General features: G+C 41.4%; 2 protein-coding genes across 6 annotated transcripts in view; one reads left to right on the top strand and one right to left on the bottom strand.

The window, feature by feature from the left end:
• Positions 1–879, top strand: part of LOC125465344 (tetratricopeptide repeat protein 16-like) — a 41,046-nt gene extending 40,167 nt beyond the window's left edge. For all 3 annotated transcript variants that reach the window (XM_059638360.1, XM_059638359.1, XM_059638361.1), the window contains one exon: positions 601–879. In XM_059638360.1, coding sequence (XP_059494343.1) covers positions 601–765 — 165 coding nt within the window. In that variant the 3' untranslated portion in view covers positions 766–879. The remainder of the gene's footprint in view (positions 1–600) is intronic.
• LOC125465345 (torsin-2A-like) overlaps positions 1–20,818 on the bottom strand; it is a 37,138-nt gene extending 16,320 nt beyond the window's left edge. The window contains exons 1-5 of one of the 3 annotated variants that reach the window (XM_048558702.1): positions 20,632–20,818; positions 14,883–15,148; positions 13,002–13,177; positions 10,391–10,518; positions 3,022–5,607 (exon numbers count right to left, since the gene is read on the bottom strand). In XM_048558702.1, the coding sequence (XP_048414659.1) occupies positions 5,363–5,607; positions 10,391–10,518; positions 13,002–13,177; positions 14,883–15,148; positions 20,632–20,809 (993 nt within the window). In that variant the 5' untranslated portion in view covers positions 20,810–20,818 and the 3' untranslated portion in view covers positions 3,022–5,362. Of the gene's footprint in view, positions 1–3,021; positions 5,608–10,390; positions 10,519–13,001; positions 13,178–14,882; positions 15,149–20,631 lie in introns of those variants that run through there. The other 2 variants (XM_059638362.1, XM_048558703.1) reach the window with 2 other exon arrangements.
• Between the last annotated feature and the right edge of the window lie 2,465 nt (positions 20,819–23,283).

Here is a 23,283-nt window from a genome sequence, read left to right as displayed (position 1 = left end):
GGGGCTACTCTGTCAGAGATAGACAACTGGTGGTGAGTATAACCTGAGAGTCACCACACCTCAGGTGAGGGGAGAGATTGAGGAGACCGGACCTTCACAGTAACACCAGCTGGTGTGGGAATTGAACCCACACTAATGGTGTCGTGTTGCATTACAAATCAACCAGTTAGCCAGCCAACTGACTGTCAGGACGGTTCAAGAGATGTCGGATTACAGTGTGGATAGAAGGGAGAACATGAAGCCCGTCTGAAAAGTGTAGGGATGTCAGAACAGGATGAACACTGACTTCTACAATCTGTGTTTACCTACACCAAATCTGGATTGGGCCTGCTTCAGAAACATCTCTCCCCACTCTTCCCTTCCCATCCAACGGAGTTCAAAGGAGCACCTCTACTGAAACCAGTATGGGGTACAACCAGTTCACACTGGCTTAGCAGCTCATCCTGTGGCAGCTGATTCCTGGAAAACAGGGCTGCTTTACTCTTCAGTGAGTGGGAAGTGGGTTGAGAATGGGGGTGTAGTACTACAATTTGTTTAATGTATAGTTTCTGTGGTCTGTAACTACACCTAGCAGATGATACATTTTCTGTTTTGATGCAGCTCACTCAAGAAATCAGAGACTCCCTTCATTACAGGAAGCCCCTACTGATTGACAGACCAAACATTAGTATGATTTTAAAACCGCTGGCTAACCCCAACCAAAGTTCAGAAGCTGCGTCACCCAAGAAGCTGTGCCAGTGGAAGAGATCTACAGACATCAACTAAGCAATTCAAGTAACCCTTCAATGCTTCTTCAGTCCATTCAACTGATTCATCTAATAAAACTACAACACTAATGTTTGCAGATACACTGCAATTAAATAGATATTCAAACCTCAAGTATGATTGTATTGAATTATAGTATGCACAGAACTAGAACTGGTATGAAGTGCTTTAAAGTTGATTTTTATGACAGAAAAACACTAGTAGAGTTGAATGATATTTACCTAGAAACATTTGTTAACTCAGTCAAAGGTAACTCATCAGGATATATAAATGCATGAAAAACAGACTGGTTTAAAGGCATCTCCACCGCCAGACTGGTGTGGAATGTGAGGTGTGTATTGCCACTTTTTTTGCTCATATTAAAGGTGCTATATAAATGCAAATGATTTAACTTTCAAAACTATCTTTCTTTAGTTTAAGGGTTTAAAGAAATCTTCCCACCCTACCACCCACATTATCAAAAAATACAAAGCTCAATGAGACAAGATGCACCACCATAATATAGGATGTTCTCATGACAAATCTTCCTCTGGTAAATTGAAAGGGAAAGAAAGATCTGTTAGATTTCTAACAAAACATACATTGTACATTCACAGCACAGATTAGATAGTTGGGACATGTCAAAAACACAGTCATCTTCATACTTCCAAAGATGAAATCATTTTTCCCAAAATCTGCCATTGATGTGGGGCCTGAAATTTACTAAGGGAGTGCAGTTTGGAACAGAAAGGTAGATGTTGGGGGAGTTTCTAAAAGGTCTTGTTTGACTTTCATAGTCAACACTTAACTGTAATTTTTTGTTTAAATTCAAAATTTCATCCAGGCTTTTAGCAGGATTTACAAGCTCTCTAACTTGACAGGAACTGAAGAGAAGGAAAAGAAACCTGCTTAAACTGATTTATTTCTGTACAGCAGGCCTAGTTAACTCAAATCCTATAAACAGAGACATCTCAGTGCAACTTAACACTGAATGCAACTTTGAACAGAGTGCTGGGAATTGGACGAATAAGGAAACTATGGCAAGAGGAGACGAACTCCAAGGTATAGGAACTGGTGGTAAGGTTGATAAAATACATCAAAAAGGAAAATAAATAATTGAAAACAATGAAGTAGGATAGGATATGTGTACTGCCTGTAGCATGTGGGAGGTCCTGGATGCCAGTGTGACCTAGGGCAAACATGTCTCTAATGTTTGTGGCTTGAGAAGTTTGACTTAGCATAATTGAACCGGAGGCCAGAGCTACAAACAATGCAATACATCAAGAAAGGGTGAAGTTGCAAGTAAGTTTAATTCCAGCTTACAATCATCCCCTTCAGCATGGTGTACTCCTCTGATGATTCACTGGTCAGAGACAGGGTAGTATCGCTACAGCTTAGGCTGGCAAAGGGAGCCAAGGCACAGAAGTGCAAGAGCCTCATCCTTTGCAATTGCCCAACAGCTTTGAGCTTCTTTAAACATGGTTGGATGGGAGCGATGGCCAGTCTCCCATCCATTAACTCAGTCTACACTTCACACTGCTTTGGGAAAGCAACCAATGTAATTAAAGACCTCTGCCTCCCTGTCATACTCTCTTCCATTTGGCAGAAGATATAAAAGTTTGTATATACATACAAACAGAATCAAGAACAGCTTCTTCCCTGCCCTTATCAAACTTTTGAGCAGACCTCTTAAATGTTAATGTTGATCTCTGTCTGCAACTTCTCAGCAGCTGTAACATTGTTTCCTGCGCTCTGCTCTGTTACCCTGGTACTCTCGTACAATACAATCTGCCTGTAAAGCAAGTCAGACAACCCTTTTCACTGTACCTTGGTATATGTGACAGTGATAAATTAAATTAAATTAAAATCAAATTAATCAACTTTAAAGTGTGAAGTTCTGGGCTCAATAGATTTCACTGTATTCCTCCTGATAAAATTTTTAAAATTCAAATCCCTAAACCACCAGCTGATTTCCCACACACCTCTTTTATAGTTTATACTTATTTTGGGTCCTACTTCTCTCTCCTCTCCAATCCAGAATATTGTTAAAGCTGCAGAGAATTCCTAACTGGATCAACACACTGAACTAAGTAAACAATTTATGCTGCCAATGTATTTTATCCCTCTCATACCTGTGAATTGGTGATTCTAAATGTGCCAATCCAGATTCTTGTTGTAATAACAAGGAGAGGTAAAGGACTATGCAAATGTATTCCATAATCTTCTTTTAAAAAAAGACAGATATTGCCACTTAGAAATTATTATAAAATTTCAGTATTTTTACAATTTGCAACTCACTTATTTAATATTTTAAAAAATCACAGAAAATATGTTTTAAGAATTTCTCCCTTTGATACAGATCCACAGTTGGAATAACAAAATAATTTTAAACATTAAAGTATTTGGAAAAAGTGTCTTGGAAATCATTAAACAGACAATACAATTCAGTTTAGTGCTGTTTAACACAAAACAATTTAACGTAAAAACAAATTTGAAAGTTGGAAGGTTCTAAAATGCCAATCGTGAGCTCAAGCTTTGAAATATTTACCTGTGTTTAATAAATAACTTGCTTCCTCCAGTCAAAGCACAAAAGAAGACCATCAGTCTTCTTCAGAATTTAATGATCATTCAGCCTGACTTGGTTTAAGAAAGAGGTAGTTCCTTATGGCCTGCTCCATAGAGTGAGAGGCAACAGATTCACTTTAATAAGATTCCAAAAAGAGCAATGGATGAAAAATGTCACAGCAATGCAAGCAAGTAGTATTCTGAAGCATTTTCAAAGCAAAATGTCTCAATGTAAGGGATGGAATGGGATGGGTTTGACATGGGAAGGATAGAATGGTATTAAGATGGGGTTTGAAGAAATGCTGATAAAATTTAAAAAGTACTAATTTCATGACAAATATTTTATAGGTCTTTGCTGGTTTTTAAATAAGTTACATCATTTAATCCGGTTGGCCAGAAGTCCAATACTGTGAGACAAGGTTGGGTTTTTTTAAGTATAAAAGTGCACATGGCCAAGAACAAACATCTAGGGTTTTTTTTTGTGGAAAATCCTCAGGATATTTATGTTAAGATGGATTTACATCTCAGGTATTCTGAGGATTTTCAGCCATACAGTGGGCAGCTGTATTCAAATTCACAGCTATAACTTCCCAAAGGAAAACCGAAAATGCAGGAAGTGGGTCAGGCAGCATCTGTGAAGAGGAAGTGAGTTAAAGTCATCAACTTGGAATGTTTACTGTCTCTCCACTGATGCTGCCAGGCCTGCTGAACAATTTCAGCATTTTCCAATGCCTGCACTGCTTTGTTGCTGTGTTGCCATAATTCCCTACGTTAGCAGGTCAAATATTGGGGAAAATCAACCACTAGCCAAGCTATTCCTGAATGACCCAAAATGGGTACAATGTGCTCCATCTCTTCCTGCCCTTAAATAGCCCCAAAACCTAGCTCTACAACCACTTTCCTAATTCCTGCTCAGTGTACAAATCCTCTTGTGAGGCTTTGCCACACAGAAGCTGGAAATAGCAGCTATTTATTTCAGCAGTTTCATCCTGTTTTTAAATAGTGGAGGCCATTGTGCATCGTACCTTGATCAATTCTTGTCCCCACACCCAGCACTGGTCACAGGCAATAACTGACTAATAAGGGCAGTATTATTTGATGAAAAATGTTACAGTGTCATAATTTCCAGATAATAACCCCATCACAATTATTTAAACAGCGGTTAAAATCCATCTGGGTGATTACAAACCTTACTCGACTTTAATAATTTCTTTTTTCTTTTGCCGTGCACAACCAATTTGTTTAAATGCAAGGGTCCTTGGTTGTAAAAACCTGGGAGAGTTTATATGGCAACTTAAAGGAGCCAACCTTTGCATGAGCTGTGGTATTTGCCAAATTATTGGCCAGCTCTGAATGAACACTGCCTGTTACCACAGCCAAGAATTCCCTTTTCTCTATTTAATAGTTTTGGAACACAGAAGTCTCCTCCATTCAGGATCCACTTTCAGAATTCATGTGCAAAAAGCAAGGGTTATCCTTAAAGAACTTAGACTGAATATGAGTTTACATGTAGTGCAAACTGCTCAATTTTTCTTAAACTGGCAGACCTGTGCAATACAATATGAGCTCAGTATGTACTTTTTTTATAAAGGTATCTTTAGTCAGTGTCAATGATTGGCAACAAGATTCTGATTTTTAGCATGCCAAATCAAACGACTGTCCTCTTGCCACTCCTGTACACTGGCGTTGTGAATCAACTGCTCTGTCCCTCTGAAGAATTTGTTAACCAATCGAGTTGGGCCCTGCATTCATCATCCACTCTACGACCAGGAATAATCTGATTCTCAATTCTTTACTGAAGCAATTATACATTTGGACTTATTTAAGAATTTTCTTAAAAGAAAAGGTCCAGTAAAAGACTTTTCTTCTTCTTCTGGCCCAATAACTTATCCCTAAAACAGGACAGTATTCTGAAGGCTAACTGGATATCATCAAATTAAATATGTTAGCAACAACAATCAGATCTTCAAAATTCTCTCCCAAGAGACAACAGTAACCGGTGATATACAATTATACTTTGCGACACAAACACTTGTACAATATTCTCTTGAAGTTACAAGAAAAAGTCCAATTTTGCAGACACAGTCTTGCAGCCTGTTTGAGAAAACAGTTTCTCATTCTCTGGAATAAAGTTCATGGACTTGGCAACTTCTGCAACTATTTCATCTGAAGGTTTGATGCCTCTGGAGACCATCTCACTTCTCACACATTCCTTGATGTGCTTGAGTTTCAGAGGTAGAAACGGTACAAAATAATCGACAAGTTGTTCATTTATGATCGTGGAATTCCAGAACCCACCTGCAAACAAAGCACCGGAATACGAATTACAATGGAGCAAACACAACTTGCAGAGCCACACATGAGGCCAATTTAAGGATCTCTCCAACAAACTAACAAAGCAACCTATCTAAGATAACAAAGTGTGAGGCTGGATGAACACAGCAGGCGAAGCAGCATCTCAGGAGCACAAAAGCTGACGTTTCGGGCCTAGACCCTTCATCAGATGCTGCTTGGCCTGCTGTGTTCATCCAGCTTCACACTTTGTTATCTTGGATTCTCCAGCATTTGCAGTTCCTATTACCTCTAAAGCAACCTATCTACACAGGTGGAGCTATCTAAAAAAGGAAGAGTAAATAAAGGAAAGATTGGTCATCGAGAGACTGAACGGGGAGTTAATAGCAGATAATTGCCAGACAATATTAACAAATACTTTGCTTCTGTCTTCACTGTAGAAGATACAATAGAAAATCATCCCAGTCATAGTTGTAAATTCAGGACGTGAAAGAAGAGGAATTTGATGAAACTACAGTAACCAGGGCAGTGGCACTGAGAGCGAACTGTTGGAGCTGTGAGCTTACAGGTCCAAGTCATGATGGACTTCATCATAGGGTCTTAAAAGAGGTGGCTAACAAAGTAGTAGATGCGTTTGTGTTAATTTTCCAAAATTCACTAGATTTTAGAAAGTAGCAGACATAATGCCCCCAAGAAGGGAGGGAGGCAGAAAACAGGAAGCTATGGCTAATTAGCTTGACATCTGTCAAAGGAAAGTATTGCAAATGATCATTAAGGAAGATATTAGTTGGGAAATTAAAAAGTCAAGATAACCGGGAAATGTCAACATAGTTTAATGAAAAGGAAATTATGTTTAACCAGTTTACTGGAGCTTTTTGAAGGAGGACCATGCACTGTGGATAAGGGGGAACCCATTGATGAACATGGATTTCCAAAAGGCATTTGTTACGTTGCCACACAAAAGGTTACCGTGCAAAGTAGAAGTACATGGTTTGGCAGATAATATACGAGCATGGATAGAAAATAGTGTATATGCATAAATGGGTCTTCTTCTGATTGGCGAGATGCAGTGAGTGGTGTTCCACAGGGTCGGTCCTGCAGCCTCAACTTTTTTGCAATTTATATCAACAACTGAGATAATGAGAATGAAGGTTTTACTGGCTAAATTTGCAGACAATGCAGAGATAGGTAGCAAAGTATTTGTGAAAAGGACATCAGGAGCTTGCAACAGATACAGATAATGAGTGGGCGAAAATCTGGCAGATGGTATATGATGTGTGGGAAAATCTAATGTTGTTTACATTGGCAGAAAGAATAAAGAAGCTGAGTATTAGCAAAATGGATAGCAACTGCAGCATTCCCAGGTTCAGAGGGTGTTCTACTGCATTAATCAGAAATTCATTTTGCAGGTAGAACAAGCAATTAAGGGAAGTAATAGAATTCTGTCCTTTATTACAAGAGAAGAAAAAAAGAAGAATGTTATGCTTCAGTTATGTAGGGCATTGGTGAGCTCACATCTTGAATCCTGCACGCTGCTTTGATGTCCTTGTTTAAGGAAAGATGTAAATTCATTGGAGGTGGTTCAGAGGACGTTTACTAGATTGATCATTGAAATAAAAGCAAAGTACTACATCAGAAATAAAGAGACAAAGTGCAAGAGAAACGCAGCAGTTCATTTCACACAGAGGATGGTTTGGATGTGAAATGAACTGCTAGAGGAAGCAGTAGATGCAGATACAGTTACAACATTGAAAAGACATTTGGACAGGTACACGAATGGGAAAGGTTTAGAGGGATACGGGCCAAGTGCAGGCAAATGAGACTAGTTTATTTTGGGAAACTTTGTTCGCATGGACGAGTTGGACCGAAGGGTCTATTTCCATGCTGTATGACTCTGACTCTATGGCAACATCTCTGGAGACAGAAACTGAGTTAACGTTGAGTTAACTCCAAAATATTCTGCAGAACTCATAGTGGACTTGAAATGTTAGCTCAATTTCTCTCTTCCGAGATGCTGCCAGGCCTGCCGAGTGTCTTCCAACACGAGACTAATGCCTGGAATGATTATGTTGTCTTATGAGGAAAGGTTGCATGGAGTGGGTTTGTTTGCACTGAAATATAGAAGAATGAAGGGTGACTTTGGCGACGTACATAAGATGCTGAAGAGGTTTGACAAGATGGTCACTGAAGTGCAGGTTTCCCCAGTTGGGGAGTGATTACTGTAAAATAGGCCACACGCTTTCACAACAAAGACAGAGAGAATTTGTTTTCTCTCAGAGGGTGGAGACACTTTGGAACTTTACCTCAGAAGGTGGAGGAGACGAGGTCTCTGAATATTTTTAATGCCGAAGGAGTGGGCGTAAAAGGGAACGTAGAGTTTGAAACAAATAGATCTGCCAATAATCTTATTGGATAACAGAGTAACCTTAAGGGGAAAAATGGCCTCCTTCTGCTCATAAATCATATGTTTGTACCTCACAAAACGGGAGCTTACAGGAGTAAAACCTTTGGGGCTTTAAATGAATGTTTAAGTGTGTTGCCCAGCGGTAACAATAGTTCCCATGAGCAGTATGTCCAATAAGGCAATAGGGTGCTGGCAGTGCATGGAATAGTGCAGCACAGGAAGAGGCCATTGTCAGCTCCCTGACAGAGCTCTCTCTGTGTTCTCACTACCCTGCCCTTCTTTCTTGTTTTTTCTTGGGATGTGTGCATTGCAGACAAGGTCCTGAGGGATTTGTTTGGTCGTTTCTGAGTCTGCCACATTGCTATGGATCTGGAGTCATGTGCAACAGTGATCACATGATCAGGTAAGTATGGCAGACTCCTTCTGCACAGGACATTAGTAAACCAGGAGTACTGTGATTTCCTGGTCACTGTTAGGCCAGCTTTTAATTCCCGGTTTATTAATTGATTTCACAGTAGGATACGAATACATTCCCCAGAGCATTAGCCTGTCTCTGTGGATTACTAATCTAGTGATGTTATTCCTAGCCCACACTACTGCCTACTCTCAGAGCCTGCAGTTTTCTTTCCCTTCCAATTCGATTTGGAAGATGATTTTTGCATTGGTTCATACAGCATTGCCAATTATCACAAACGGCTGCATAAAAAAATGTCAAGTCAACGCTGCTTCTTTTACAAATCCCTTTAAATCAGAGTTCTTGAGCCGTCAAACCTGCTGATTTTCTCCAGCAATTCCTATTGGTGTTTGTTCTTAACAAGACATCTTAATCATACTTTAAGGTACGAACAACATTCATCCAATAGTATTTCCAAAAGCTGATGAAGGTGATGAGTCTGCCTAGGACTCTTTATGATGTTAAGGAGTAAATACAAACTTTTCACCGAAATCAGGAGGGGGTTCATTGCTTTATTAAAAGCCAAGGTACAATAGCCTCCGGATTCCACGGTCACACCCAGCATAATAATATAAAATCTCCCATTTCCTCTTGTTTACTTGCAGAATCACAGGATTGTTATAGCACAGTAGGTTGCCAATCGGCCCATCATGCCTGCACCAGTTCTATTACCCGCACATCCTGGTGTAACGCAGTGCTGAAAGGCACTACACAGCTGTTGAGATTTCAGTGTGAATTTCTCACTTGAACCTATATTGAACCTGCAGATCCCAAATGCAAGTTTGAAAAATAATAGGAAATAAAAGATTTTCTTTCACAAAAGTGCTGGTTATCACATTGTTATAACATAGTTTTGTACAAGTATGAACATATCTCTATTTTATTGAAAAAACACTTTCAGTATGAAGCACATGTCCTCTACATAGACATAACTTGTAACTGTGTTTCTCCCTAACAACGACCTGTGTTTCTGGGCCCCTTTGTACAACTAATATGAAGGGCAATCCCACAACAAAAACCATGATATGTTAAATTTTTCAATTGAAAACAGTCACGTGCTCTGTAAAACACAATGCAGGCAGAAGCTTTTCTTTGATAACAAGTGTGAAGCTGGATGAACACAGCAGGCCAAGCAGCATCTCAGGAGCACAAAAGCTTTTTCTTTCCCTCAAGTATATTAGATGATTTTAAATGATGGGGCAGCTGGACAGCGTGGAAATTTAGAGAGGGGTCTCAGAACCTGAACCAAAAACAAAGTTGCTGGAAAAGCTCAGCAGCTCTGGCAGCATCTGTGGAGGAGAAAACAGTTAACGTTTCGGGTCCAGTGACCCTTCCTCAGAACTGATGGTGGCTGGGAAAACGCCAGTTTACATGCAGAAAAATAGGGAGGTGGGTGGGATAGGGAGTAAACGACAGGTTAGGGCCCAAAGAGACAGAAAGACAGTTGGACAGACAAAGGAGTTGCTAACGATCAGGCTGGGAGGGTGAGCAGTTGTTAGTGAGGACGGTTAGTGACTAACAACAGGGGATGTGTAGTGGTAGGTTATGTGGTAACAAGGCCTGGTGTGTGGGGTAGGGGGGTGCTGGGACATGGGAGAGTTTAGGCCCTAAAATTATTGAACTCAGTATTGATTCTGGAGGGCTGTAGGGTCCCCAAGCGGAAAAACCTGAACCATCTGACAAACAAATGTCATGTTCTGTGACCAGAAACAACATGCATATTAAAGCATAATGAATGCACAGCAACCTTGCTTCTTCTTGTTTTTCCTGCAACAACATAAATATTATAACAACGGTGTCTGAACACATTGCTACAGCTAGATCTAGAATGACCGAGTTCAGTGAGGATATACACCAGTGAATGAAAAAGATGCATCAACAATACTGACACATATTAGAATGCCCTTCTTACAAAAAGGGTGATGACTTACTGAGTTTGTTATTGAAAACCTCGTTGGATATTTTGGACTCCAAGTCTTCCAGTCGAATTTCCTCCCTGTCCTTTTGATTTTTCCAGAAGTCTAGCGCCACCCTGTTTATCTGCTTGCCTCCAGCATTGCTGGTTAGGAGACACAATCATGTACATACGAGATAGCAAAATAAGTGAACTTTGCCGTCAACATTTACACGCTACACAGCGATCGGCTATTTATGGTGAAGCTAGTCAGCAGTTTGTTATTCACTGGTGCTAGTTAATTGTCAAGTTACACTTTCTTCAGATGCTACATTTATATATCCACCATAAGAGTTTATTTATGAATCAACAGGAATCAACAGGCAGCTGTTTGACAACCTTTATTGTGTTTCTAAAGATTTTAAAATCACTTTGCTATTCATCTAGAAGACTGTTGCTCTAACCAACTTACACATGAACAACAATTGAGGATTATAAGACAATACACTGAGATTTGTAATATTAGTATAAGATTAGATTCTGGTGACATTGTGTAATTAATAAAAATCCATATCTATTACATATTTGTTAATTTAAAATATATGTACTGGCGGCAATACAGATAATATATGAATAAAAATAAAATTCTCTTATAGCATGATGTATCACAATGACCCTGAATGCTGCTTTTAAAGGTATGTAGCAAGTTGAAAGCAAGTGATACTAAATTTTGTTTCAGAGTATTTTTCTGTTTAGTACTTTGGTTTATTCAGTTAAAGGCACTGCGGTATATAGCTACAAGTTGTTGTTGCTATTGCATGATCTAATGTAATAAAGAGACTGGAGCCCAAGGACAGAACCAGATATTCTGACCAAATAAATATAATACTAAAGACAATTACATCAGATAAAATATCCTCTGCCCTCAAAACCTTCAGCCCTCTGCAATCAGGATCACCCCTCATCTTTAATCTTGAAAGGACTTTTCAAAATCTACATTTTATACTGCAGTTCCAAATGCTTTTCAGTGTGAAAAGAAAACTATAGAAATCATTAATACTTGCTGTAATTCTTTGAAGTCCCTCAAAGAGTGCATGAGACAGCAAAAACAAGAACAAGAGAGAGCGAGAGCAAGGGAGACAGGAAGAGAGAATAAGAGTGAGGGGGTTGAGAGAGAGAGAGAGAGAGAACACAAGAATGAGGATGAGAGAGAAAGAGAAAACTAGAAAGAGAGGCAGAAAATGAAAGCGAGAGAGATGGAGAGAATGAGAGTGAGGGAGGGAGGGGAAGAGAGAGAGAGAGAGAGAGAGAGATAAAATAATGGAGAGAAACTAATAAGTTGGTGGGGGGTGATGAGAGAATGACAGCAAAGGAGAAGGAGTGAAACAGAAGAAGAGAGCAAGAATGAGAGCCAGGGAGAGAATGAGAGCATGGGACAGATAATGAGAAAGAGAGAGAAACAGAGAGAAAGAATGTGTGTATGTGAACATGCATGTGTACTTACAAAGCAGCTGGCTAGAGCAACTTTTGTCACTCATCCTTAACTGCCCTTGAACTGAGTGGTTCAGCACATCATTTCAGAGTCACATAGCTGTGGCTCTGACGTAACATGCAACTCAGGCCAAGTAGGAATGTCCCCAGATGGCAGGTGCAAGCTAAATGAGTTATCACCATCAGGGGTAGTTTTACAGTCACCAATAATGTTTTGAGTTATGCATTAAATGTAAACTTTAGCAGCTGCCATGTGGAGATTTAAACCAGTGTCCCTGTGTATCAGGGTAACAAAGTGTGAAGCTGGATGAACACAGCAGGCCAAGCAGCATCTCAGGAGCACAAAAGCTGACGTTTCAGGCCTAGACCCTTCATCAGAGAGCTCTCTGATGAAGGGTCTAGGCCCGAAACGTCAGCTTTTGTGCTCCTGAGATGCTACTTGGCCTGCTGTGTTCATCCAGCCTCACACTTTGTTATCTTGGATTCTCCAGCATCTGCAGTTCCCATTATCCCTGTGTATCAGCCTGGGTTTCTGGGTTAGTAATGCACTGGCATTCCCACAATCTCACTGCCTCCCCGTTTCAGTGTCTAAACTCAGTCAAGACACTCCAGAGGAAATCTCCTGGACTTGGGTGTAATCAAGTGGTCTTTTTGTTTCCAAATGGCATTGCGTTCACAGCTGAAATCACAACTGACTTGAACTCTGCTGACTAAAGTTTTAAATGTACTGCCAATTTTTATTAACAGAAGTCAATTTATTTGAAGACTAGTATTCAGATTCCTGGGAAGGGAGCTCCATCCAGTCTCTTTCAAACTGATAACTGTGTTAAATGGGCATTTTGAAATTAAACCTAACTTGCCACTTGTCTGGGAAAGGATTTCTTAACCCACAGATTTTATGTACGTAGCCTCCAATCATTTTGATCTACTGATTGAGGAAGATGAACAATTCCTTCATTAGTGTTTCAAGGTACAGACTCTCTCCTCCAATCAGCATTCACTAACAGTCAGCAGAGAAGCAACAGCTTGCAAATAGCAACAGCACAAGTGTGGAAGCTTAAACTCTGTTTCCAGATTGCAAGTCTGACTTTAACTAGTACCTTGTCTGGTGTGTCTTACAGTATTAAGAGCGGTGACAGTCACTTCTCATCACTTACCTTACAAAAATAAATATCGCCTTCCGATAATTTGTTCCGTACATAACGTGTGAATTGCCGAGGAAGGGCTTGATTGCATCAATCAAACCTGGGTGCATTTTGTCCATTTCATCAAAAATAAAGACAGATCTGCTGCAGTCACTCAGGTTACCACTGATCCAGCTTCGCAGCTGCTCCTGAAAAGGCAAGAACAACATTAGAAAGTGCACAAATGGGATCAGACCAAACTTTCCAGTTATACTGCGATGGCAACAGGGAACTCTAAAAATGTCAAGAAAGGGTTGACTGTCAACTCAGCAATTTAATTACTGAACTTCACAAAGGCAAGGTGACCCACATCAACATTCTTAATCCTAATTCTTACCTAGTCTCCCTGTTCACCATCCATTTCAATCACTCTCCTGTTGGCCATTGTGCATCCAATTATTTAGGTCCAAAGCCCTGGAATTCTCTGCCTAAACTCTTCAGAAGCTTGGTCAATGATTTTAATGATGTCCTAAAAGTGCAAGGTACAGACGGAATTCCAGAGCTAAGTAGCTGAAATCATAGTAGCTAATAGTGTAGTGATTAAAATCAGGGATGTTCACGAGGCCAGAACTGAAGCAGCACAGAGATATATGCAGACATTTGCAGTATTTAATCAGTATTTACTATTTATTCCATCATGCCCTTGACAGTCAATAAGTATCTGACTACACAAATACTGTTTTCCAGATTTTGGCCTGTAACCCTGGAAACTATGAACAATATAAGTGAAAATCTAAATATTGCTTAAATGTTTCAATACTTTAGGACTCAAACCACCCTTCCTAGCAATGAGTTCCAGGCTCCCATCACCCTCTGGTTGAAAACATTTCTCCTCAACTCTCCTTTAGCCTTCTATCTCTTACCTTAAATCCACAGCCCCAGGTTACTGACCCCTCTACTAGTGTAATAAGTGCCTTCCTATCACTGTTTATACCCTTATGGCCTTATACTTCTCTGGTTAGGAGTTGGTTGGCTCAGTTGGCTGGACAGCTGGTTTGTGATGCAGTGTGATACCAACAGCGTGGGTTCAATTCCCACATGGAGCTGGGGTTACCAGTTAACCTCTCCCCTTGCCTGAGATAACTACATCATGGGGCGGCACGGTGACTCAGTGATTAGCATTACTGCCTCGCGCAGGGACCCGGTTCGATTCCAGCCTCGGGCAACTGTCTGTGTGGAGTTTGCACATTCTCCTTGTGTCTGTGTGGGTTTCCTCCGGTTTCCTCCCACAGTCCAAAGATGTGCAGGCTAGGTGGATTGGCCATGCTAAATTGTCCATAGTGTTCAGGGATGTGTAGCTTAGGTGGGTTATAGGGGAATGGGTCTGGATGGGATGTTTTCAAGGGTCGGTGTGGACTTGTTGGGCCAAAGGGCCTGTTTCCACACTGTAGGGATTCTATGATCTATGATTATGGACATGGGTTTCAACGGTTGAGCCAAGATAGGTAGAAGTTCTCTTCAACATATAAGCACAACACTGTGGATGCTGGAAATCTAGAGTCCAGAATGCTGCTTCTTCCAATTTACATAGTATTATTAATCTGGGCCCAAAAGGAAAGCTGTAAAGAGATCCAGCCTGATCACAGACTATCCTAGTTGAAGTCTGGCATCATTGAAACTTACCTGCTTCTATGTACATGTGTACATTCACTTGGATTTTCCCTTCCCAGACCAACTTACTTTTTATCGAAATGTCAAACCTTTCACACTGTGCATTCGTTTTTAAATCAGTGCAACTCAGTCGGGGGGGGGGAAGGCCCAAAATCTGACAATCTACACAGTTAAATAGTTGGTCATTTTCTTATTGCAAAGATTTATCCTTTTCTCGCTCTGTCACCCCCCCCCCTCCCTTACCTTGTACGTGTCGATCTGGCAGGCATGGGGAAAGTGCAAGGTGGGTACAAACTGGTGCACATAACGGCTTTTCATCCCGTCCCGATACAGGTTTCTCATTAACAACGTAGTGACAAAGCTTTTCCCAGTCCCTGACCAGCCATGAAACGATAAGACCAGGGGCTTCACTGGGCTGCGCGTCTGCACAAACTGTTTTATGGCACTGACAATCACTTCTTTGGCCACATGCTGTCCATACACATTGCGGCATAGGTCCAGCTCCAGATCTGGAAGGGGAGACAGAGTTCAAACGCAATATTCAGTCACCAGTTCGATGGCCCCTTTTCTTTCCGTTCAATGTCATCATTAATGTTTAAAGAGATAGTAGGAACTGCCGATGCTGGAGATTCTGAGATAACAAGGTGTAGAGCTGGATGAACACAGCAGGCCAGGCAGCATCAGAGGAGCAGGAAAGCTGACGTTTCGGGTCTAGACCCTTCTTCAGAATATTAAATGTTCAAAATATTCTTTTAAAATCCTTTGAAAATATCGGATTTGGAATTTGCTATTAAACTGTCCCCAAACAGCTTTGGCTCTGACAGTCAGAGTTACAAGTTGGCTAAATCCCAAACTGACAGAACCACACCCCCACCTCCAAATATACACTTCATTCATCTTACAACAAGCTGTTAGGTTAAACTCACTTCAATATATTGAATGTTTATTACAAAACCCACCTCATTTTTACATACATAAAAATGATCAGGATTACACTGAGCTTGAGCTGTGTACAGAGTGAGATTGATGCATTGTATTGTGGGTTCTCGGAAGTGTGACATTTGCTCGAAAGCAGATGTCAGAGTTACACTGCTGATTTCATCTTAGTGTTTGTTCTGTCAAGGAGAGCTCAGCACACACACATTTACATGCACAGACCATGAAGTACAAGTTTAATTAGAACAAAGGGCACTGGGAGGAATGTTTGTAGGATATTAGATCTGCTAAAAGCATAGTTCCAAGTTCAGAATTAATGCAGTTTGCAATTTACGGATGCAATATGACTAAAAGTAAGGGAATTAGCCTCAAACATGGTTCAGAAACTTTGTCTCATTCATGAATAGCCAAGTCACACAAAACACAAATGTCTTGGGCCGAATACAGATCCGTGCTGAAGAATTCCTCAGAAAACAGTTTTGCTGTCGGTGAGTTCTGGAAGCAGTGTGCAAGCACGTGTGTGTCTGCAAGAGCAAGCATGTGAGATTGCGTGCCAGTGTCAGCAAGCAAGGAGAGCAAGAGAGTGAAAGTGTGAGAGTGAGAGAGAAGGCACAAGGCTATGTAAATGTGGGAGTACGAGAATGAAAGTGTGAGAATGAGAGTTGGGGAGAATGTAAAAGTGCAAGTGTGAGAGTGCAAGGGCAGGTGGGGCTGGTGTATTGTCAGTGGTGGTAGGGCTAATGATACTTGTTCCAAATCACTGTGCAATGATTGAAGAAAGTCAGACTTAAATTCACATGGTACCTTACCCGACCTGATGTTCCTAAAGCACAGGATCAGAGCAAAATCCCAGAAGTACACAGTCATTTCACAATGATCAGGTAATTTGTTTCTAGGTGATGATCATTGAGGGATAAGTATTGGCCAGGATTGCAAGAATAACTTCCCGGAATTCTTTCACTTTAGAAAGAAGTGGGATCGTTCACCTCAGAGACAGTAGAAGGAGCATTGATTTAATGGTTCATCCAAAAAGCAGCACCTCTGACAGTGCAGCACTCTTCCAGCACTGCACCAGACTATCAGCCTATGTTTGAAGAGGTCACGTCTACTGGAGCGATGCTTGAATCTGCAAGCTTCAGACTCAGATGGGCCGCGGTACTCACCTTGGAGTTGAAAGGATAACTGTCAGCTAAGGATGGATTGTCCTTTCCTGGGGTCATCTACGGTCAAATAGCATTTAAAAACTGGTCCGCTATAGTGGGGGAGAAGTTGGTCTGGAGGACATGGCTCTCATGGCAAGAACAGTTTCTGATCATTTCCAACAGTTGATGATTACTACTCTCCCAATGCAACCTCATATTGAACATTCTTCATAGAAAGGCAGAGAGAGAAGCAAGGATAGAGAACACCTATCACCATCGATTGAGGCAGAGTCCAGCTAGATTGGGGTCATGCCAGTTAGTGAGAGAACTAACATAAGGAAGAAATTTACTTGACTTCATTCTTAGTCCTCCTGCCTGTTAAATAAAACAAAATCAGCACCATGAATGAGTGTGACCAGCCTGTCTTTGATGGCAAAATCTTAGCCCCAGTGAGGAATGTCCAACCGTACATTACAATGCTACCTGCTAAACTACACAGTAATTACAAATCTCTGAAATAAAACCTCTGTGAGGCTCCAGTGTATTAGCAGCAACTGGAAATTTTTCACTCCTTGAGCACCAGCGGATAATGGTGGCTTAGTGGTAATGTCTCTGACTAGTAAATCAGAACTAATGCTCTGGCGACATGGGTTCAAATCACATTATGGCTGCTGATGGAATTTAAATTCAGCAAATGAAACTTTGCATCTCAAAACTTTTTTAAAAATATATTCATGGGATAATGGAGGCCTTATTGGCTGAACCAGCATTTATTGCCCTGTCCCTAGTTTGCCTTTGAGAAGGTGATGGTGAGCTGCCTTCTTGAAACGCTGCAGTACATCTGCTGTGCATTGAACCAAATTCCATCAAGGAGGGAACTCTGGGATTTTGAATCAGCGACCGTGAAGGAATGGCAATATATTTCCAAGTCAGGGTGGTGAGTGGCTTGAGGGGAACATGAAGATGGTGGTGTTCCCAAAGTCCATCTAAGTGGAAGTGGTTGTGGGTTTGGAAGGTGCTGTTTGAGGATCTTTGGTGAATTTCTGCAGCACATCTTGTAGATAGTAGCAGCAGTGTGCACTGTGTGTTGGTGGTGGAGGGACTGCATGTTTGTGGATACAGTGCCAATCCAGTGGGTTGCTTCATCCTGCATGGTGTCAAGCTTCTTGAGTGTTGTTGGAGCTGCACTCATCTAAGCGAGTGGGAAGCATTCCATCACACTCCTGGCTTGTGCCTTGTAGATGGTGGGCAGGGTGTAGGGAATAAGCACATGAAATATTTGCCGTAGTATTCTCACCTCTGACCTGGTCGAATAATTACAGTGCCCATATGGTCAATCCAGTTGAGTTTCTGATCAATGGTAACCCTTAGAATGTTGATAGTGGGGGATTCAGTGATGGTAACATCATTGAATGTCAAGGGGCAGTGGTTAGATTGTCTCTTATTAGTGATGGTCATAGCCTGGCATTTGTTTGGCGCAAATGTTACTTGCCACTTGAGGTTGTAGACTTGCTCGCTGTGTCTGATTGCAGATGTTTTGTCACCCTGCTAGGTAACATCTTCAGCACACCTCCGGTGAAGCGTATGTGTTCTGTCTCACTTGTTATTTATATTCCTCAGTTTGCTGGAGTGGTTGGCATACTTCCGGTTTTGTTCTTCAGTCGATTGTATATCGTGTCCAGTTCAATGTGTTCGTTGATGGAGTTCTGGTTGGAATGCCAGACCTCTAGGAATTCCCTAGCATGTCTCTCTTAGGCTTGTGCTATTATAAATGTGTTGTCCCAGCCTGTCTGTATTGAGACCAGTGTCTCTTGGTGGATGGTTGGTGTTCGTTTTTGTCAAACGGTTATTATCAGTTTTCTTCCAGTTTGGCCTTTGTAATGTTTCTGACAGTCCTTGTATGGTATTACATGGCCAGACACACTGGTTACACTACCGTACATCACAGACATATCAGAGATAACCACAAGACTACTCAGACCCCTAGGTATCAGGGATGTCAGAAAAACCCATTTGCTTCACTAACGTCCTTCAGGAAGAGATGTCGGCCATCCTTACCTGGTCTGGCCTACATGGGACTCCAAACCCACAGCAATGTGGTTGACTCTTAACTGCCCCCTGAAATGGCCTAGTAAGGCACTTACTCAGAGATATAAGACCTGCCAATGCTGGAGTCAGAGATAACAGTGTTGAGATGGAGGAACACAGCAGGCCAGACAGCATCTGAAGAAGGGCCCTGACCTGAAACATCAACTTTCCTGCCCCTCTGATGCTGCACGGCCTGCTGTGTTCTTCCAGCTATGCACTGTGTTATCTCTAGCAAGCCACTCAGTTGTACAATCTAAGAAGCTTCTTGGGAAAGTATTCTCAGTTCAATTTATCAATGACGTCTCTTTGTCAGAAAGTGAAGACAGGCACTATTCACTGACAACTTCATAGAGCTCAGCTCCAACCAAGAAATAGGCCACACCATTGTAAAGAACGACCTTGGGAACATCCAGGTTAGGCAGAGGAGTGGTGGCTATGATTAGTTTCAGGCAAGTAGTGAGCAAGACCTTAAACAAGACCAAGTCCAAACAGGTCTTCCTCCCCTTAAATGGCATCACCATTACTAAGCTCTTCATCAACAACACCATGGGATTAAGCATTGACCAAGGGTGAAACTGGGCCAGACATATCGTCCTGATCCCTCCGAACCACCTGTCGTCAAGAACATGGCGTCATATTCACCACTTGCCTTCACAGATGCAACAACAATACGCAAATGTTTGCTACCACCCCTTGTACTTGATTGGTATTCACTATATGAGTTAATACTCTTGCCCCTCAACAATGTCACACACTGTGGCTGCAGTCTGCATGATCCATGGAAACACTACAGAAACTCATCACAGACATTTTAAGAGCACCTTCCTACCCCTTGATGACTAACACTGAAAAAAGCAACACAAGGAATATCTCAGTAAGACTATCAATCCTACTTTCACCTTCACATCACAGACCATTCTTATGTAGATACACATGGTCACCCAAACAGTATTCAATTTGATACAGATGCAGCAGTATCAGAGGACAGGTGAGTTACTATTGTTGTACCATTAAAAGGTAGACTGATAAGCCAGAAAACAATAGGCCAACATTGACGATGGGAACGTTACTGATAATCATTATCAGAGATAAAACAAACTTTCATTCCGAAAGGCATGTATTAAAACCAAGGAGGCATATCACCTCTTACAAACTTGACTGAATTCTGTGATAGGCCATAACAGATATGGTAGGGTCAGTAGCCTCTTTCTGGGCTGGAGGTGCATTTGGCTCCGCTGTGGACAGGTGAGGTGGCAGTTGGGAAGCCAATTTGGAGAACATTACAAAAATGGTGCTGAAAAGTAACAAAATACAGAACAAGGCTTGCAGAGTAGCACACCTGAGGTATTGGTGGAAATGGTGAACATTGCTAAGGTGAATAAGCAACTGTGATAAGTACGACGTAGGGTCTGAAGTTCACTTCAGGCCCATATAGCTCATATCAAGTCAAAAGATTGTGTCTCTTTGGAACGTGAATCTGCGAAGCAGTTTCGTAATAAACTCTCAAATGTCGTTACCACTGGCTACTTTATAGAATTGGTGCCCTTGAGCAGTAAGATAATTCTTGAAACTATCAAAGGGCTAAAAGTTCTCATTTTGTCTCCCTTACAACTGATATTCAAAACACATCGCAAGAAGTGCTAGCAAAAGTAAAATGAAAAAAAATGCATGAAGTAAAGGGACGACCATGATTATACCACAGCTCAAAAACAAAAAAAATACTTTTTACAGCCCACATTTCATTCTACAAAGTAAATGTCAGAGCTGTCACTCGGTGAGACTATATTTCTAGGTGCTTAAAAACCGTTGTCTTAAATACTACTCACAGTCAATTCTGGGCTGGAAGGCGCAATCACAGGAATCTGACAGTTGACAGTATACAGAACGAAAGGGAAAAGTAACCTCCCAGCAGAGAAAACTGGGAAGAAAGGAAAGACAAAAGAGGCAGAAGCGAACTTCCCCTTTCCCCAGCTCCATAGCTTTGTTACCTTCGCACTGCCGCATCGGCCACGGCGCGTGCGCACTGCGGCGACTGGTCGCTTGCTGTGACGTCACAAAGGCAATGTACCGAAGTGGAAATGGTACATGATAACAAAGTGTGAAGCTGGATGAACACAGCAGGACAAGCAGCATCTCAGGAGCACAAAAGCTGACGTTTCAGGCCGAGACCCTTTACCAGGGAAAAGAAAAATTCTGATGAAGGGTCTAGGCCCGAAACGTCAGCTTTTGTGCTCCTGAGATGCTGCTTGGCCTGCTGTGTTCATCCAGCTCCACACTTTGTTATCTCAGAGTCGCCAGCATCTGCAGTTCCCATTATCTCTGGAAATGATACAGAACTGTCAGCAGATGCTGGCCCTGAGAGGGGCCAAATATCTGTTCAAAGCCTCAAATCACTAACTGAGTGACTGCGCCAACGTGGCCCATGTTATTGAAGCGAGTGACAGCATTTCCATTTGCAGCAGGCTGTCTGGACTCTGACCTTTTGAATTCGGTCGGAGATTGAGATGTGTGTGCAATGTCTTTCTCAAGAAACGCAAAGGTTATTTTGAAAGAAAAGCAAGAATTGACAATAAGGCCGCTCTTAAAACTTGTTTACGATCACTCAGTGTCCTGGTCGTTTTCCATGAGCTTTGAAACAGAATTAATTCTGAAGGCTATAAATAAATAATAGGCTTGCAACCTTTCTGAGACTTTTGAAAGATAACGATTCATCTCCCGGACAAGCTGGAAGCCATAAAAATATTTTCCAGAAGGAAAATCCAGTAAAACGTATGCATGATGCATACTAATCCGACTTATTTTCTATGCTTCAGAACTGTATCCCAGTACAAGCAGTGCATTCATTTCGAACTTTTTTTGATTTTACTATTTTTTCCTCACAAATTGTCAGTGATAAAACAAGAAGTATAAGTAGAAGGGTGTAGCTGTTGGACAAGCCTTAACAATAAAATAATTAAGTTTGTTACATAGGAACAGGAGTAGGCCATTCAGCAGCCAAGCCTGCCCTGGTGAACACTTCAACATCTTTCACCCAAATGATCCTCATAATGCACTACGTCATTCACAATCTATCAATCAATATCTTGAACAAATTCAAAGCCTGAGCTTACAAAGCTGTTAATGCAAAAAATATAGAATAAGCCAAGCTATTTGTAAGCAAGCTTAAAATTTTCAAAACATGGTACAAGTCCACATTCAGCATGACATTGGCCACCAATTTTTAATTTCTTTCCTCATTATTCTACTTGTAGATACGGCTAATGATACCTTTCCTCGAGGTTTTGAACAAGCTGATCAAGACACACTGGATTTACTACAACTTGGTCATAAGCTGTCACTTCCAGGAATTTTTTAATTTTCCCAGAAGACTGGTAGGCCTAATCAGTTCATCCAGAGTTACTGGATTGCCCAGGCACTCCCATATCTTGTTATCTAAGGCCTACATGAAAGAGGACAGGAATTAATGGAAGGCAGCGCTGTTGTGGGCTTCACATCATACAGCCTGGCCTAAAGGTTTTGGTTGATCATCAAACTGTCAGAGTCTGATGATGTTACATCCTTTAGGTTACTGATCACTGAGCTGTCCCTGCACACCTCCTGGAAGGAGATGCAGGAGTATGTCACACCCTGCTCCACAGAGTGCACTCTGGATTGGAAGATTACCTTGTAGGTCTCTGAGACATCTTCCGCAGCAGGAGCAGATTCTGTAGCTTTTCCCAAGTGGGGATTTTTCCATCTATCTCTGTCTCTCATCTTCTGAACACCTTTGAGGATGAAGAACCTCTTCACGTTCACCCTGATTTCTTCTCGCCAGTGTAGAGAAACCTCAAAGAGGGATTTCACAATGCTCCACCCTTTGTAATCCATTTTGAGTTCCTCAATATTTTCCAGGGTCAACAGCCTAACATTTAGCTTCCACATTCCACTGCCATCCCTCTGGACTTCCTGCAGGTGAAAATAAACCTAGTAGTAGGCAGTTGTCAAAGAACAATGCTTGCTTGATGTTGCTGCCTAAGATGGTGGAGGAGGTGGGTCCAATGATGGTTTCCAAAAGGGAACTGAAAAATCACCTGAGAAGGAAACAGCAGGGCTGCAGAGAAAAGTGAGGGGTGGGGGCAACTAGATGCAGAGTACTACTGCAGACATGATGGGCCGAATGACCTCCTTCTGCACTGTATCTATTTTCCAACATTATGATATAGAGAGAATAAAGAAGCTGGGATTTTCCCTGTTCATCCATAGAAAAAGGCGAAATTTAATAGAAATTTGCAGAAGGTTGACAGACAGAGCCTGAACAACATCTAAAGTGATTGTATCTACAAAGAGGAAAGCCACATTTGACTTCTTTACACAACAACCTTTTACAGCAATTTATAAATTGTTTTAATAGAGAGTGAAGGAGAAATTAAACCACAGCTGCCAGGAGCTTGCATCGAAAAATACCTCCTTTTGAGCCTACAAAGAGATGACATTTCGAA

The sequence above is a fragment of the Stegostoma tigrinum genome, chromosome 29 (genome assembly GCF_030684315.1).
Source record: "Stegostoma tigrinum isolate sSteTig4 chromosome 29, sSteTig4.hap1, whole genome shotgun sequence".
Classification (NCBI taxonomy): Eukaryota; Metazoa; Chordata; class Chondrichthyes; order Orectolobiformes; family Stegostomatidae; genus Stegostoma; species Stegostoma tigrinum.
This window is presented reverse-complemented; position numbering and strand designations above follow the sequence as displayed.